The 14,719-nt window shown below is 45.7% G+C and overlaps 1 protein-coding gene across 2 annotated transcripts in view; it reads right to left on the bottom strand.

The window, feature by feature from the left end:
• The window catches only part of MTOR (mechanistic target of rapamycin kinase), a 103,246-nt gene that overhangs the window by 67,276 nt on the left and 21,251 nt on the right, over positions 1-14,719 (bottom strand). For both annotated transcript variants that reach the window (XM_014523163.2, XM_025211341.1), the window contains 8 exons: positions 10,967-11,134; positions 9,779-9,891; positions 8,788-8,950; positions 8,360-8,452; positions 7,465-7,611; positions 6,033-6,175; positions 3,405-3,567; positions 3,138-3,283 (listed from right to left, as the gene is read on the bottom strand). In XM_014523163.2, coding sequence (XP_014378649.1) covers positions 3,138-3,283; positions 3,405-3,567; positions 6,033-6,175; positions 7,465-7,611; positions 8,360-8,452; positions 8,788-8,950; positions 9,779-9,891; positions 10,967-11,134 — 1,136 coding nt within the window. The remainder of the gene's footprint in view (positions 1-3,137; positions 3,284-3,404; positions 3,568-6,032; positions 6,176-7,464; positions 7,612-8,359; positions 8,453-8,787; positions 8,951-9,778; positions 9,892-10,966; positions 11,135-14,719) is intronic.

Consider the following 14,719-nt stretch of genomic DNA (forward strand, 5'->3'; position numbering starts at 1 on the left):
AGGTCTACCATGAAAGTTGATTAGTTTAGGCATAAAATCTATTCTTCCACCTGTACAATAGGGTATTTTACTTGTTCCACCTTAAACAAGTATAAAAAATGGACTTATGTGGGGCAAGCAGTATTTTGAATGGCTGAGCAAAACACATGGAATTTTGAAGGCCTGAGCCCTAGTCCAGAGAGTGACTGGAAATGCAGCCTCAAGCAGCTGAGCATAAACTGGGAATGTAGCTTGGAAATGTGCTTTTGCAACCAAAGAATTCAGAAGCCTTTGGAATACAGCTGCTCTATTCAAATCTCTCTCAGGTCAGCTATAAGCAAAAGCTCCTGGCTCCCAGTCTCCTGCTTACCACAAGTCTATGCACCACTTTTGGTCATTTGTGTTGGCCTGGTTCTAGTATTGGTGTTTTATTTATGACACTGGAGCATGCCCTAGATGTTGGAAACAATGTGCCATAGTGAGGTTGAGTGAAAGAGCAAAGAAAAGATGACTGTGAAATATTCTGCATCCTCAATTCCTCTTGAGCAGCAGAACAACACAGACTAACAATGACTTTTTAAAAAGCAAAGCAACAAAGGCAGATTTTTTCTCATTAACTTAAGGCTGTTCTGGAAGATTCCTCACCACAATTTTTAAAGGTAAAACTAATTAATCAATCAACTGAACTTAATAATGCAGAAAATAAGCTCACCGGGGAATGCTCTGCTGCACTAGCAGCTTTGAATGAGTCACAAATGGAAGTCAGCAAGTCCACAAACACTGGCGAGATCTGTGGAATTTATATTGCACTTGGCCCCAGATGTTCCAAATGTCAGATGATATTTTAAGACGCAAGCCAGGTCAGATGATATTTTAAGACGCAAGCCGGGTCAATTATAAAGATATTTATTAGCTTATTATAGAAAAGTGCTGTTACTGCCACTACTCAGCCAGATTCTGTAAGATAACTCTCAAGTCCCAAGAGCAAAACTACAGGAAGTCAAAAGTAAATGGACCAGCCATTTATTTTCTTCCTAAGCTATCTTTTTTAAAGAGGTCAGCAAACATCTCAAATGTCTTAATACAAAGAATAGGCTATTAAAATGTTGGTAAATACAGTTTTGTTAATGATGTGGAACTTTCCTTTCAAGGGAACAGAAGGTCTGGAAGAACAAAACAAAGCCAGTCAAGAGAATCCTTTGCATTGCAGCTTCCTGATACTATTGCCATTACAACACTGCCTTGGCATGGTCCCATAGGCTTACACTTATACCATCTCAAATTAACAAGATGTCTCATGTGCCTCCTATTATTCCACAAAACAGGCTCGCAGGGCATGATCCTGGAGACCACATGACAAAACTGCTTCACACACCTATTGCCAACTGAGTAACAATAACCAGCGCGAGTAGTTGAGTACAGACTGTAGAACAGCAAGAAGCTTCCCCCCTTTGCTGTGCCTGGATGAACTGCTGGAAATCACACACTTCCTGGGTTTGCTTCATTTTCTAAGTACGTACTCTGGCTGCTTGGTAACTGGCCCCTCTAAAACGTTTGCAATCAGGAAGGTTGAAGTTAGGGATGTGTGACGCTTCAGGTGCTGATTCAATTTGGAGGAGATTCGACCCAATTCAGTGGCTGAACCTCCAAATCCAAATCGAATCGGGGGTCCAATGAAAAGGTCCAACATCGAAGCTCTCCGAATCGATTTCGAAAAAGATTCAGAGAGCTTTGGTGATCCAGACAGTCCCCGCCTGCTGCAGCAGGGAGCTGGACCAGGACTCCATGCTAGTAAGTAGGGGGTGGGGGGACCCCTGCCACGCCCCATTCTCTGCCTGCTCCCCCAGCCTCCACCCACCCCAGGCACCCCCCCCCAGCTTCCAGTTGTTTAAAAAAAAAAAAAAGAGCCCCTACTCAATGGCTGCTGCCAGGAGGAGGGGTGATCCCTGCTGCCCCCCACCACATGGGGGGGGTTCTGCCATGAGCCCCCCAACCCCTGTCCGCTTTCCCAGTGCCCCCCCACCCAAGCTCCCAGCCCTTTAAAAAAAGCAAAACAAAACCCTGGATTCACTGGCTGCTGCAGCAGCTGAGGAGCTTGTGGTAGAGCTCCCCCACCCCCAATGCAGCGTGGGGCATTGGAGATTTCCTCCCCCCCCCACCGGCTGAGCAGGAGCTGGCAAGTCCAGGGGATTTTTTTGTTGTTTTTTAAAGGGCCGGGAGCTGGGGCAGGCGGGGCAGGGACAGCGGGTAGGGGCCAGGGGGCTCATGGCAGAGCCTCCCACATGGCATGGGGCAGTGGGGGGCAGCAGGGATCGCCCCCCCACCCACTGGGCAAGAGCCAGTGAGTGGGTTTTTGTTTTGTTTTTTTCCCCAAAGAGTTGGGAGCTGGGGCGGGCAGGGGATGGGGCCTGTGCGATTCAAAGATCCGGCCGATTTGGAAGCAGCCAAAACTCCAAATCGATTCGGCTGAATCTGATTCGGGACAGTGATTTGAATCACCAAATTTGAATCACTGTCCCCTGAATCAGCCAAACCAGAATCCGAAGCAAATACTAGCTGCTTCACACAGGCCTAGTTGAAGTCTCATTCTCAGGACACACCCCCAGCTCCTTGCAATCACTGGGTTTTTTCTGAACCTAGAGATTCCTGCCATGTCAAGAATGAGCACCACATTAGCCCAATTTGAGAGACTGAAACCCCAACAAAATACACTAGCTAGAAGTCAAGATTTTGTCCTGAAAGCTCCATTTAGTTTAACATCACCAGCTTTGTTTTCTTGGAGGTTCTCTGCTCCATGCCTCAGCTACTTCATGGGGACCTACACCCAGGCCTCTCCCTGATGTGCTCTGGTGAGTCATTAACAGGTTACAGCTCACTGAAGGAGGCAGGGACGTTACTGAATCCTGAGTGATGGCTCCCACTGGAACCTATACTCCACAGAAGGTAGAAGGAACTTGATAGGGGAGTGTGTACAACCTATAAACTCCAGGCAATCTGGAAACCTACCCCTGGATCTCCTAACAGACCATCTGAAACACCACAAGGGCTTTCTTTAAAGGCCAAGGAATGGCCTAAGCGTAGGCTCTCAAATGACAATGCTGCAGATGGAAATTTCAATGCAGAGGAGACAGCATGAAGCTCTTCAGTTTGGCTCCTACCTGATAAGAGACTCCAGGATGGCAGGGGTGGGACCTTTTTGAAACTCCAGCTCCTTGTAGTGCAAGGCTTTGGCATATGCTCGGCATTTGGCAGCTCTTTCCCCCAGCAGAACAATGCCATTATCGTCTCGCAATGGCAGAGGACCCTGGAGAGGAGATCAGAAACAAAGTGGGTAGACATAAAAAGGAGAGAGCTTGCAATTATAAACCTGCCACAAGTGTCACCCAGGTAGCATTAGAGAAGGGCTCCCTGCCTGCCACCTCTACCTTGTCACTGTGCTCCATGAATTCTGCCAGGTTCAGGAGGGTTTGAGTGACTTCTGCAATGTCCTGAGAAGTCAGGGCCAACTCGATGCTTCGGATCAACTCGTCCTGCTGGTCTTCATTCAGCTCAGACCAGCATGAAACAAAGGCAGCGTTGAAGAGATCTCTGAGGACAGAGGGACAGGGACATGGTCAGTGGTTAGGACCCAACATTCATATGGCAGGAGAACAAGGTAGGTATTTCCCTGCCCTGAGCTGCTCCTGGTAGGAGCATATTTTCCTCCTAATGGGTGCACATGTAGACGTGCTTTCACAGAAAGCTTACTGTGCAGTAAGCTTTCTGTGCATTAATTAGTTGCACATGTAGATTCGCCCACTGATTATCTGGTGTGAAACACAATGTCTGGCTCAACACTTTGCCGGCTGCTAAAGCTATTTCAGAAACTCAGTGTTGAACCAAGTATTTTTTGGAATATAAGTTGCTCAAAAGTTCTAAGCATCTTGCTGAGGTACTAAAAATCTGAAACCAAATCCATAGGAGAGCAGTGAATTTATGCCATTGGCAGATGCAGCTCCTTCAAGGCAGACTAATTAAGTGAGGTTATCTAGGGACACACTTCTCTAATGCACTGAAACTTATATAAAAGACTAAATTAGATCACTGGGGAAGCTGCTGCTTCTTTAGCTTTTGTTCACCTTCAATTATAGCTGCTTTTCAGTGCAGAGAAAACAGGATATTAAACAGATTCAAACAAGGTTTTCTTGTAATCCCTGGTACTGTCTACTGAAGCAGTACTCATTTAGATGCCAGACGTCCCCATCTGCCGTACACAACTCCATATGGAAGAGTCATTTCAGTCACTGCTACACTGAAAAGCAGGAAGAGAAGGTGGACCTTTTGCTTCTACAGAAAATACCATAGGATCTTTACTATACAGAAACCTCAATTTTGAAGCTCCAACTCATGAGGCCTACAACAATAGCACAGAACTCTGTTTACCTACCTTACTTAAACACATGGCCAAGTATACCCAGCCAGGATTTGAATGTGTGGTTGAAAGGAGTGTCACACTCCACGCTCAGGCCACTAAGCTACAAAACATTCTAGTGGTTTAAGGATTAATTTAAAAACACTTGTTCCTTCTGGGCCAAGTCCTACAAACCATGCTGGTATGCAAAAGAATGAGAGATTCTTGGTTTGTTCTCTCCTGTACAAAACACCCAAGCAGATTAAAATAGAATTTAAAAAAATCCTTATAAGCAGTAGGAAGGGGCGGTGGGGAGGAGAAGTGTCATATGTTCACAACGCAAAGCTACCACATTACCTATATTCACTGAAGGAGTGCAATGGCTGGGTTTATGGCAGGTAAGGTTAAAGTGCACAGGGGAAGTGGAGAAATAATAGAGGTTGAGATGTACTTGCAGACCTGTATGAAGGACACTTGCATGCTGTCTAACCACACAGAAAGTCCCATATTCTTGCCAGGCAATCAACCCTTCTATTTTGTGCATGCTAGGATTCACTTATAAAGAAAAGATTAAAACTAGAACAGGCCACACTTTTGTGACAGTAGTAAAGTGAGGCCCCTGCACATCAAGGTGATATGTATATGCCAGAACGAAGACATAAATAGGTGGTTTCTATAGCACTCACAAGTCAGCACTGACACGGAGGTTATGAAGGAACTAAAATCACAGATGTTTATTTGCCTAGAGGAATCTTTATCGGAGACATGGGATCCTACAAGCTATTTTACACTTTGCTCTTTTTCCAGCTTCCTTGACATTTGCCTTGTGTAATTATGAAAACAATAATAGGCAAAATTCTACTGAGGTTTTCTGTACCTCAAGAAACTGGAGAGGAAGTACAATTTCCACCTGCTTTATTTACCCCCCAAAAATAGTTCTCTCTATTTTGTACAACTCAGCAGCTCTTAAATGACTTTCCATTTCCTTCAGGGTTGTAGCCACGTTGGTCAAAGGACATAGACAGAAAAGGTTCTTTGGGTATCTTTTATTAGACCAACTAAAAAGCTGGAAAAATTGTGTCCAAAAGCTTGCAGAGAACAAACACTCTTCTTCAGGCATAGGGAGAGTCCGCTGGTGGTGCGTTTGCTCTCCTAGGTGGAATAGAAGCCAAGATGCAAAATGCAGGTTTGTAAAAATGCAAATGTGTGGCAGTGCAGATCGGAGGGAATGGGAGATAACAGGTGAGAGACAGGTAGGTGGGGGGCGGGGAGGGATGTTGAACTAGTGACAGAATACAGCTGGTAAAATTTTCCATCTACATTCTATCACCAGTTCAACATCCCCACCCTGCACCTACCTGTCTCTCACCTATTGTCTCCCATTCCTTCTGATCCTCACTCAATTTTGCATTGTCACAGACCTGCATTTTGGTTTCTATTCCACCCAGGAGAGCACACAAAAACCAGCAGACTCTCCCTACGCCTGAAGAAGGGTGTTTGTGCCCAAAAGCTTGCAAAGAACAATTTTTCCAATTATTTATTTGGTCTAATAAAAGATAGCACATTTACCCAAAGAACCTTGCCTGCCTATTTCCATTTTCTTTCAGTTTCTGGCTCCTATATGATGCTCCAAGGAGAGACAGGAAATACACAGTGACCATACCTGGCCATAGGGTTGTAGGCTTGAGCCAGGGCCCAGCAAGAGCGCAGAGATGGTGATGAGGAATCTTTCAGCAGCTCCAGGCTCAACCGTCTGAGCCATTCTAGCCAGTCATCTTTGGAGACTCTTCTTGCAGCTCCCCAAGCCTGCAACACAAAGCAAGATAGCTGAGATGCTCCGAGGGAAGCACCTGCACACAATCCCACAGTGAATAAAAGTAGAAGAGCAAAGAGAAGAGATATTTCCAATTTGTTGTGTCTGCTCCCTTTTGTCAGCTGAGATTTGCTTGTCCCCTCCTTGCTAAGGGTGCCTTTCCTCAGACCACTGGCAACAGTTCACCTCCAAAGGATCTTTCCAAATATATTCCCCTCATACACAGGAAGCCTCCCCTGCTCTTCTTTCCCTCATATGAAGCACATTAAGTGCCACATACCCCTACTCAAGCACCAACTTTGAAATGCTTTGAATTAGATATACAAACCCAGCAGGGTCAACTCAATTCTTCATACAGAAGCACTTTTGAATCTAGCTAGTACTTAAACACTGGCATATATTGTACCCCTGTATTCTTGAAAGCAGGTGGGGGAGAGTCTTTATTGGCTGGTAGACATGTCTGAGGTGAACATTTCAAGGCCAAAGTGAATGCTGGCTACTAGTGCCTGCTATTGGGAATGGGCACTGCACACAATGCAGCTAGTGGATGGAGCATTAGGCATAAAAATTAAATTAGCCATTAAAATAAAAATAAAAATTAGGCTATAGTAAAAAAACACTTTCTACTTTCACATTTTGCCAAAAAGCAACAACCAACATATCAGTCTCAGGAGTTATTGCTACCTTTGGACAAAGTGTTCTTGTCATTTTTCTGAGCCAATCAATATTGCTGGAAACTAGATGGTCCCCCACGTGCAACTAAGACATCTGGCCACTCACAGCTAAGTTGGAAATATCAGATACTGCAGGGATTTAATCAAACATCAGAAACCCCAAACATGGTACAGAGGACACTTTACACAGCTGCCTTTGACAGGAGGCTATTCCATAGTGAAGTGCACCAATGAAGATATATCTAGAAGTCAGAGACCTTTCCAAGGCTCACTACTTGCAGTCAAGAACATTTGCATATTCTTCTGACCTGGAGAAACAACCCTACAATATTACCCATGGTGCTTTTTCAGCCCAGCAGCTGCACAGCTCATGAGACATCTTCCAAGTACAACAAAGCACCTCAGAATTTCTTTAAAATATGGGTTTCTCAGGGGAATCCCCGATATCAGGTGGACTCTCCTCTTGTGGATGAGAGTCAGCAATGGAAGAGAACACTGAAAAAAAACCCAAACCCTGTTCTGTGGCACTGGACGTACCTCCTGGATTGAGACACCAAGAGCCTGGCCTTTCTGCAGCATAGTACTGAAACAGGGAGCTCCATACCCACCTTCTGCAGGTTAATGGTGCTGACGTGCAGTTTTTTCATTGGACCCGTTTCTACAGGGCCACTGGCTAGTGTCTCTCCCTGGTTGCTTCTCAGCATGCGGTGCTGATAAATCAGAGGATCCTCCTCTTCATCAGCAAGCGTGTAGCCCTGCAAACCAATGGCTCAGAATGAAGATCAGAAGGGCCACCATTAAAGTTTCCTTTGACATGCACAAGTCACAAACAAGATCTGCTGCAGGTCAACTTGGTGGAAGTTAGAGGAGCTCTCACTCATTCAGCTCACCTCAGCTCAGCTCAAGGGAGGGGAAATCACTTTTCATAACATGGACGTCTTTGGAATCTGCAAGCTCAGATCATCCCAGTCCTGTTCAGCAGAAGTGTCAAGAAATCTTGACTCTCAACACCAAAGGAAAGAAAAGCTGAACTCTGAGGCATGCCACTGTGGAATAGTGAGCCACAAATGCGCATTGCCATTTCCCTCCCCTATATGAGTCTCTGCAATAGCTACTAAATACTGATGTGCTACAGACCCACTTGAGCAAGTAATAACAGAATGGAGCAGTTACTGATTTATGAACCATGGGGTCAGCTGCAGAAAATTAAGGCAGAAGAGTCCTCCCCTAGCCCTGGTGTGGAAATGGTGAAGAGGAAGGCTCAATCTGACTATTTAACTGAGAGAAAGAAGGATGCCAACTAGTACCTTAGGATCCCTTTTGGTTCCCTGCAGAAGGACTGAGGATCAAGTTTTGCGCACTGGACAAGTTTTGCAATTTCACTCTCAAAATACCACGTTATAATATAACTAATCTCCCAAAAACATGGAAATAGTTGCTCTGCATCCTACAGCTGAAGCCAACCAAGTTTTCTGTTGTATTAATTCATATGAACCAACCCACCTTCACAATCCTGCAGATGAGAACATCATACCGTTGATGATTTATCCTGTGACGTACCAAGACCTTGTTCACCATTGGGATAAATATCTGGTACTGTAGGGGAAAGGTTTTACAAGTTCATTAACCAATCTCACCAAGACTAGAGATATACCCACCGATTCCATGTCCATTTCGTGAAGACTGTCGTGTGAAGTGAAGGAGATTCTAAAAATGCTTAATTTGGAGAAATGATGGCAGAGGTAGAAATTGGTTTATTTAGAGAATAAACCCATTGCATTTCACAATCACGAACTGGAAACATTGCAAAACCGGGTATCGTCTCTTTAAAGCCCTAGCTGACTACATAATAAATACTTCATCTTATAGCCATAAACTTTGGGGTAGTCCCTCTCTATTCTGGTGGCTTTCAGACTTAGGAAAGACATTACCTTCTTCCCTAGCTGAAAGACCAGAGAGGACAGAGTATCCATAGCCGGTGTCCGTAGCTCAGGGCTCTGATCTAGTGTGCGCACAATAGGATGAATAATTCTTGAAGCATAATCAGTGAAATCCAGAGACTCCGTCAGGCGGTCCACAGTCTCTAGAGCAGCTCTGAAATCAAAGAAAAAAGGGGAGACTCATTATCTCTGGCAGAGTGAAACAGAAGGAGCAGGCTGGCTGAAGACATACAGGTGACATGCACAGTCATCTTCAGCTTCTGCAAGAACTTGGCTTTCAGGGAGAACACTTACAGGATTGCCTGAAATGGGGCAATGACTAATAAATCCTCTCACCTCCCATTATTTTAGTCCATGTCAAAAGAACAAAGCATACAGTAGAGGCTGATTAAGATACCCAAGGGTGAGACAGGCAGTCATTTATATTGTGCAAGTAGCATCGGACATTTGCCAAATCCCTTTTAGTGCCTGAGTTAACAGGCTACACTCGCCTGTTAACTCAGGCATTAAGAGCCTACTCTTACCTCATGAATCCTGAGTAACAATGCAGCAAGAGCTTAGGCCCAACCTGCATTCAGCTATTTACACAGCATTAAGGCTCACTTCATTGTTCCTCGGAGTGCCTTACCAGCAACCTTGATATAGAGGATGAACTCCATTTCTGGGGTACAAACAGCACAGTACTGACAGTATTCAAGATGGGCTAGAAGCATTAGCTTGCCCACTGCTCATATCAGACAAATGAGCTCACTCTCTGTGGCTTAGGCTGTCCTAGCACTATGCATTCAACACAATAAAGCAATAAGTAGGTCTTCCACTTGGCTGGTGACTAGAGAAAGCCAAAGTCTGTGGAAGTGACTAATGGGCAATTAGTGCCATTTCAGATCATAGCAACCACTAAGGAACCCAGAGGGAGTGAGCAGAGAGACAGAGAGAGAGAGGGGGAAAAAAAAAGAGAAAACAAACAACAGTGGATACTTACTTCCGAGGCGGTATTGGGACATCTGGGGCATCAAAGAGCTTTACAATGGGAGGTAGTAGCAAGTGCAGGTAGTCATCCAAGTTAGCGCCAAACAGCTGGATTGCATTTAGCAGCTGGAGAGGAAGACAAGCCAACACCACCCAACTTAAAGTTGTAAAACAGCAGCACTACAGCAGGGGTTGGTAACGTTTTTGGACTAAGTGCCAAAAACCCCCTGCAACCTGGGCTTAAAAGATGTTGGCATGCCAGGAATGGGTGGCAGGGGAGCTGTGAGGAGCCTGATGCTTGTCGTGGCAGTGGAACCCCGGCACCTTTCCTCCTGTGCTCCCCGAGGCACATGTGCAGCCACTGCCAGCACACTGCTGCTGCCACCGTGAAGCCCAGGCTGCTCACAGCAGATAGCTGCGAGCCTGCTAATGGCTGTATCAGGATCCAGAGTCTGGCTCATTGCCAGAAGCTGTTGCATGTGCATCTCAAGGAGTGCAGTGCGAAAGGGGCCAGAGCTACACTGCCCCAGCCCCTTCCCTGCTGTGCACCTTGAGGCTCATGTGCAGCTGCCACCGGCCACAGAGCTGGGCTGGGGCTCCGGACCCTGTGCAGCTGATCGCAGGCTGCCCATTGCTGGCTGTGAGCAGGCAGGGGTCTGTGGCCGATAGTGGCTGCACTTGCGTTTTGGGGCACATGGCAGGGGAGGAGCTGGGGTTGAACTGCCCCAGGCCCCTTCCCCGCCATGCACCCTGAGGCAAGCATACAGCCAGCACCGGCCACGGAGCCAAGCCAGGGCACCACACCCCAGTGTACCAGTAGCAGTCTCCCAGCTGCCTGCCACAGGTAGCCTGGGCTCTGGAAAGCCGCTTGCCTGCCATGGAGGCTGGGCTGCTTGCAGCAGGGCTTGTAGCTGCCTCTCTGCCTGCTGCAAGCAACCCAGGCTTCATGGCCGGCAGCAGCTGCCCAGAGCCCAGGCCAGTGGTGGTGTGCCAAACAAAATGGCCATGTGTAGCATGCTCTGGCATGCATGCTGGGGGTTGCTAACCCGTGCTGTAGAGTATCTTGCCTAGTCAGCAACTGACTGTGCTCTGGTTACTCCCTTCCCCACAGCTCCCGGGTAGCCAGATATGTGTCAAAGGCACTAAGGCTTCCACTCAGGCTATACCTAAAACAACACAGCATGCCTGAGGCCTCACTCACCTTGACAGAGACATTGCGACTTGGGCTGCTGTCATGCATGAAAACTCGTAACATGTGAGGAATGAGCTGCGGCAGGTAGAGTTTGAACTCGCCCCCTAGAGCCACCACAATTTGTTCAATAAGCAGGATGATTGTGCTCTGTATTGAGTTGTTCATGACCCAGAAGTCCTGCAGGATACAGAAGGAGAAGATAAAACAGCCCTCTACAGCTGACCTGTTTATGTTAGGGCCAGGGAGACTGACAGTGATTTCTAGATACAGAACAACAGTTAGAAACCCCATCACCATTACAGAACCCTCTGTTTTAGCATCTGAGATCTCCAGTACTGTCTTGTTTGGCTGTTAGAAACATACTTTTTTGGCGACTGATTTTTCCTGGTCCCTTGCTTGGTTGCTTATGACAGATTCCATTTCCCCACCTCCCCAGAGACTGCAACCTCCCGATGAACACAAACTGTTTTCCACTACAATGGACCTAATGTACAACATGCACAAATTCCAAAAGTCCTGTACATAAGCACCAACTAAATGCCAGCTGCCCTTATGCAGACTAGTAAGAAATGAAGGTGTAAGTGCCTTTTAGGTGTTGGCTTAGAAATGGCATTTAAAGGTCTGGTTTTTGGGAACTGGCTTATAGGTATAGATATATACATTATAAGGGTTGACAATGGGCAGCAGGGGTTGATTTCTAAGAAGCCTGGGCGTCTCCCCCCCCACACACACAGTTTCGCATAGCCTTCAAGGAAGACAGGCTGTCTAACACAACAAGGACATATAGCCTGAGAACTGAGGAAGTATGTACCATACTGCCCATAACACAACATAACTGACACCAGCTACAAGGCCCCAAAGCAGCAGGGGGGCCTGAGTCCCAGTGTTGGGGGAACAGACCAAATTAGGAGAAGGCCCGGAAGGCTACGTGGACATGTGACCACAGGGAGACAACCAACCAAAGATAGCCATGAATGAAGAGTCATCAGGAGTGAAGGAGAATACAAAAGCAGAGACTTGAGAGTAAAAAAGCATCCCCCTTCCTGTCCCTCTCTGTGTCCCATCCCTCCTCATCAGTCTCTCTCTTTATTGTGTCCCTCCCGTCCCTCCCCATCCTTCTCCTTGTCCCCTGGGAAGGGTCCTCAAGACCACCATGAACAGAGGCCATACCAGCAGCTCATCTCATGCACCCCACTGGGTGGGGTGGGCCTCAGCATCCCACCTCCAGACTGCTGACACCTAAGAAAGAGCCTCAGAGTGAAGATCCCATCCTGGCCATGTACTTTGACCCTGATGACATCCTTAGGATTTGGTAGATATATAGAACTGATTGATTGTTTGCATTGCTTCTTTTCTGTTATCTCCATGTATCAATAAATTTGCCTATTAGTGAATAGAAAGGTTGTGATTGGTCTGAGGGTGGAACAAGGTATCTGGATCCTAAATCCAGAGCCAACATTAGGAAGTGCCCCATTAATATAGAAGCGATATGGAGTGGAGTTTTATATTTTACACTGGTATAAGAAGAGGTCAGAGAACAACTGTTTTCCTTCAAGCCATCACCATCAGAATATTAAGTGAATGTTAAAACCAGGGAAGATTTCCTGTCCTCTGCCAGCTCCAATGAACTGCAAGCAGTTCAAAAGACAGTGAGAGTGCCATGTGATAGCAGTCTGGTTTCAAACACTATCAGCTTAGCAAGGTAAATCTCCATGGACTTCACAGGCCATAACAGCTCATTTGGTGTTAATTTCTCTTTGGCATTAACAGCTTCAGAAAGAGAATTTCTGAATACCTTCAACAGAATTCCTGCCTGACCTCTTGCTCTCACACTTTCCATGAACAAGCTCACTAGTTATGCAGACATCAGGGCAGACTGCCAAGGGAACCCACTAGGATTACCACCTACAAAGGGGCTTCCCCCCACCTCCTTTCTGGTCTGGAAGGAACTTATTAAAAATGAGCTGGGACAAGTTCTAGAGAATGGATCCTCTGTTTGCCTTCCCAGTGTCAACAGACCAATAATCTGCAAGGACTCCCAAAAGAATTGCTTATTTTTACTTTGTGGTGCTTTTAGCCAGATCAAAGAAAACTTTGACCAATATGCAAAACATAAAATTTCCCACCTCTGCTTTAATAAACCAATTGCCTTAATGTTTCTTTTATAACTTTCAAAGCATGCATCACGGTAAAGTGTACTCTTCAGCTCCGCAATATAAGTTACACAATCCTCCAGACTCAAGGGTTACATAACTCTCAGTGCTTAAGTTAATTATTAAAAAAACCCAAAGTTCCCTGATTTCTAATCACTAGCTTATGTTGTGCAATTAAAAACTGAATATTAATTCTCTATTTTAGTTTTCACACTTCTGTGCATACAAAAAAAGACTGATCACTTGTTTTCATTATTGACTAATATACGGGTTTGTACCTGCTAGATAAGCTATAATACCTAGGTTTTGAGCACTGCTAGGAAATGTTATTTTTAAATTCCAGTTGTGACTGATTTTTAAAAAGCAGAAACACTTTGGAGTGACCTAGACAAATCAGAGGATTGGGCCAAAAGAAATCTGATGAGGTTCAATAAGGATAAGTGCAAAGTCCTGCACTTAGGATGGTACAATCCCATCCACCAGTACAGAGTTGGGGCTGACTGGCTGGGCAGCAGCTCTGCAGAAAGGAGCTGGGGGTTACAGTGGGCAATAAGCTGAATATGAGCAAGCAGCATGCCCTGGTTGCCAACAAAGCTAATGGCATACTGGGCTGCATTGGTAGGTTTGCTGCCAGTAGGGCAAGGAAAATGATTATTTCAGTCTATTCAGCACTGGTGAGGCCACATCTGGAGTACTGTGTTCAGCTTTGGGTCAACCACTACAGAAAGGATGTGGACAAATTGGGGACAGTCCAGTGGAGGGCAACAAAAATGGTGAGGGGGCTCGTGGACATGACTTATGAGGAAAGACTGAGGGAACTCTGCTTATTTAGTCTAGAGAAGACAGAGGGGACTTAATAGCAGCCTTCAACTACCTGAAGTGGGGTCTGAAAGAGGATGGAGCTAGACTGTTCTCAGTGGTGGCAGATGACAGAACAAGGAGCAATGGTCTCAAGTTGCAGCAAGAGAAGTTTAAGTTAGATATGAGAAAGAATTCTCACTAGGAGGACAGTAAAACACTGGAACAGGTTACCCAGAGAGGTGGTGGAAGCTCCATTCTTGGAGGTTTTCAAACCCCAACTAAACAAAGCTTTGGCTGGGATGATCTAGTTGGGGATGTTCCTGCTTTGAGCAAGAGGTTGGACTAGATGACCTCTGAGGTCCCTTCCAACCCTAACTTTCTATGATTTTATGATTTCCACTTGGTTCAGGTTTTTTAAATTTTGAGTTTCACACAATTTAAAACATGAGGTCAAACTTGTACTAACCATGTCCCTTCAACTAGGTTCCAACACCTGTTCACAAGCACGTGTCACTAAACTTAGATACCTGAAGGATGGCTTCCTGCAGGTCGGAATGGATCCTTACAATCATCATACAATAACAAAGACATGTCTATTCTAGAGCCTCTTCCCCACAGTGCCACCCTTGACATGCAGGAACTACTTCCTGAAACACTGCTGTTCCAGAAAATAGAAGAAAGATACCACATTTATGCATTGCTTCTTTCTCTTCACACTTAATGTTCTTACAACCACATATTAAACCTCTTCATCCAGCTAGAAATATGGAACATCCTTCTTCCTGCTGGCCCCATTAACTTGTAGGGA

Source organism: Alligator sinensis, unplaced genomic scaffold (assembly GCF_000455745.1).
Source record: "Alligator sinensis unplaced genomic scaffold, ASM45574v1 scaffold366_1, whole genome shotgun sequence".
NCBI lineage: Eukaryota > Metazoa > Chordata > Crocodylia > Alligatoridae > Alligator > Alligator sinensis.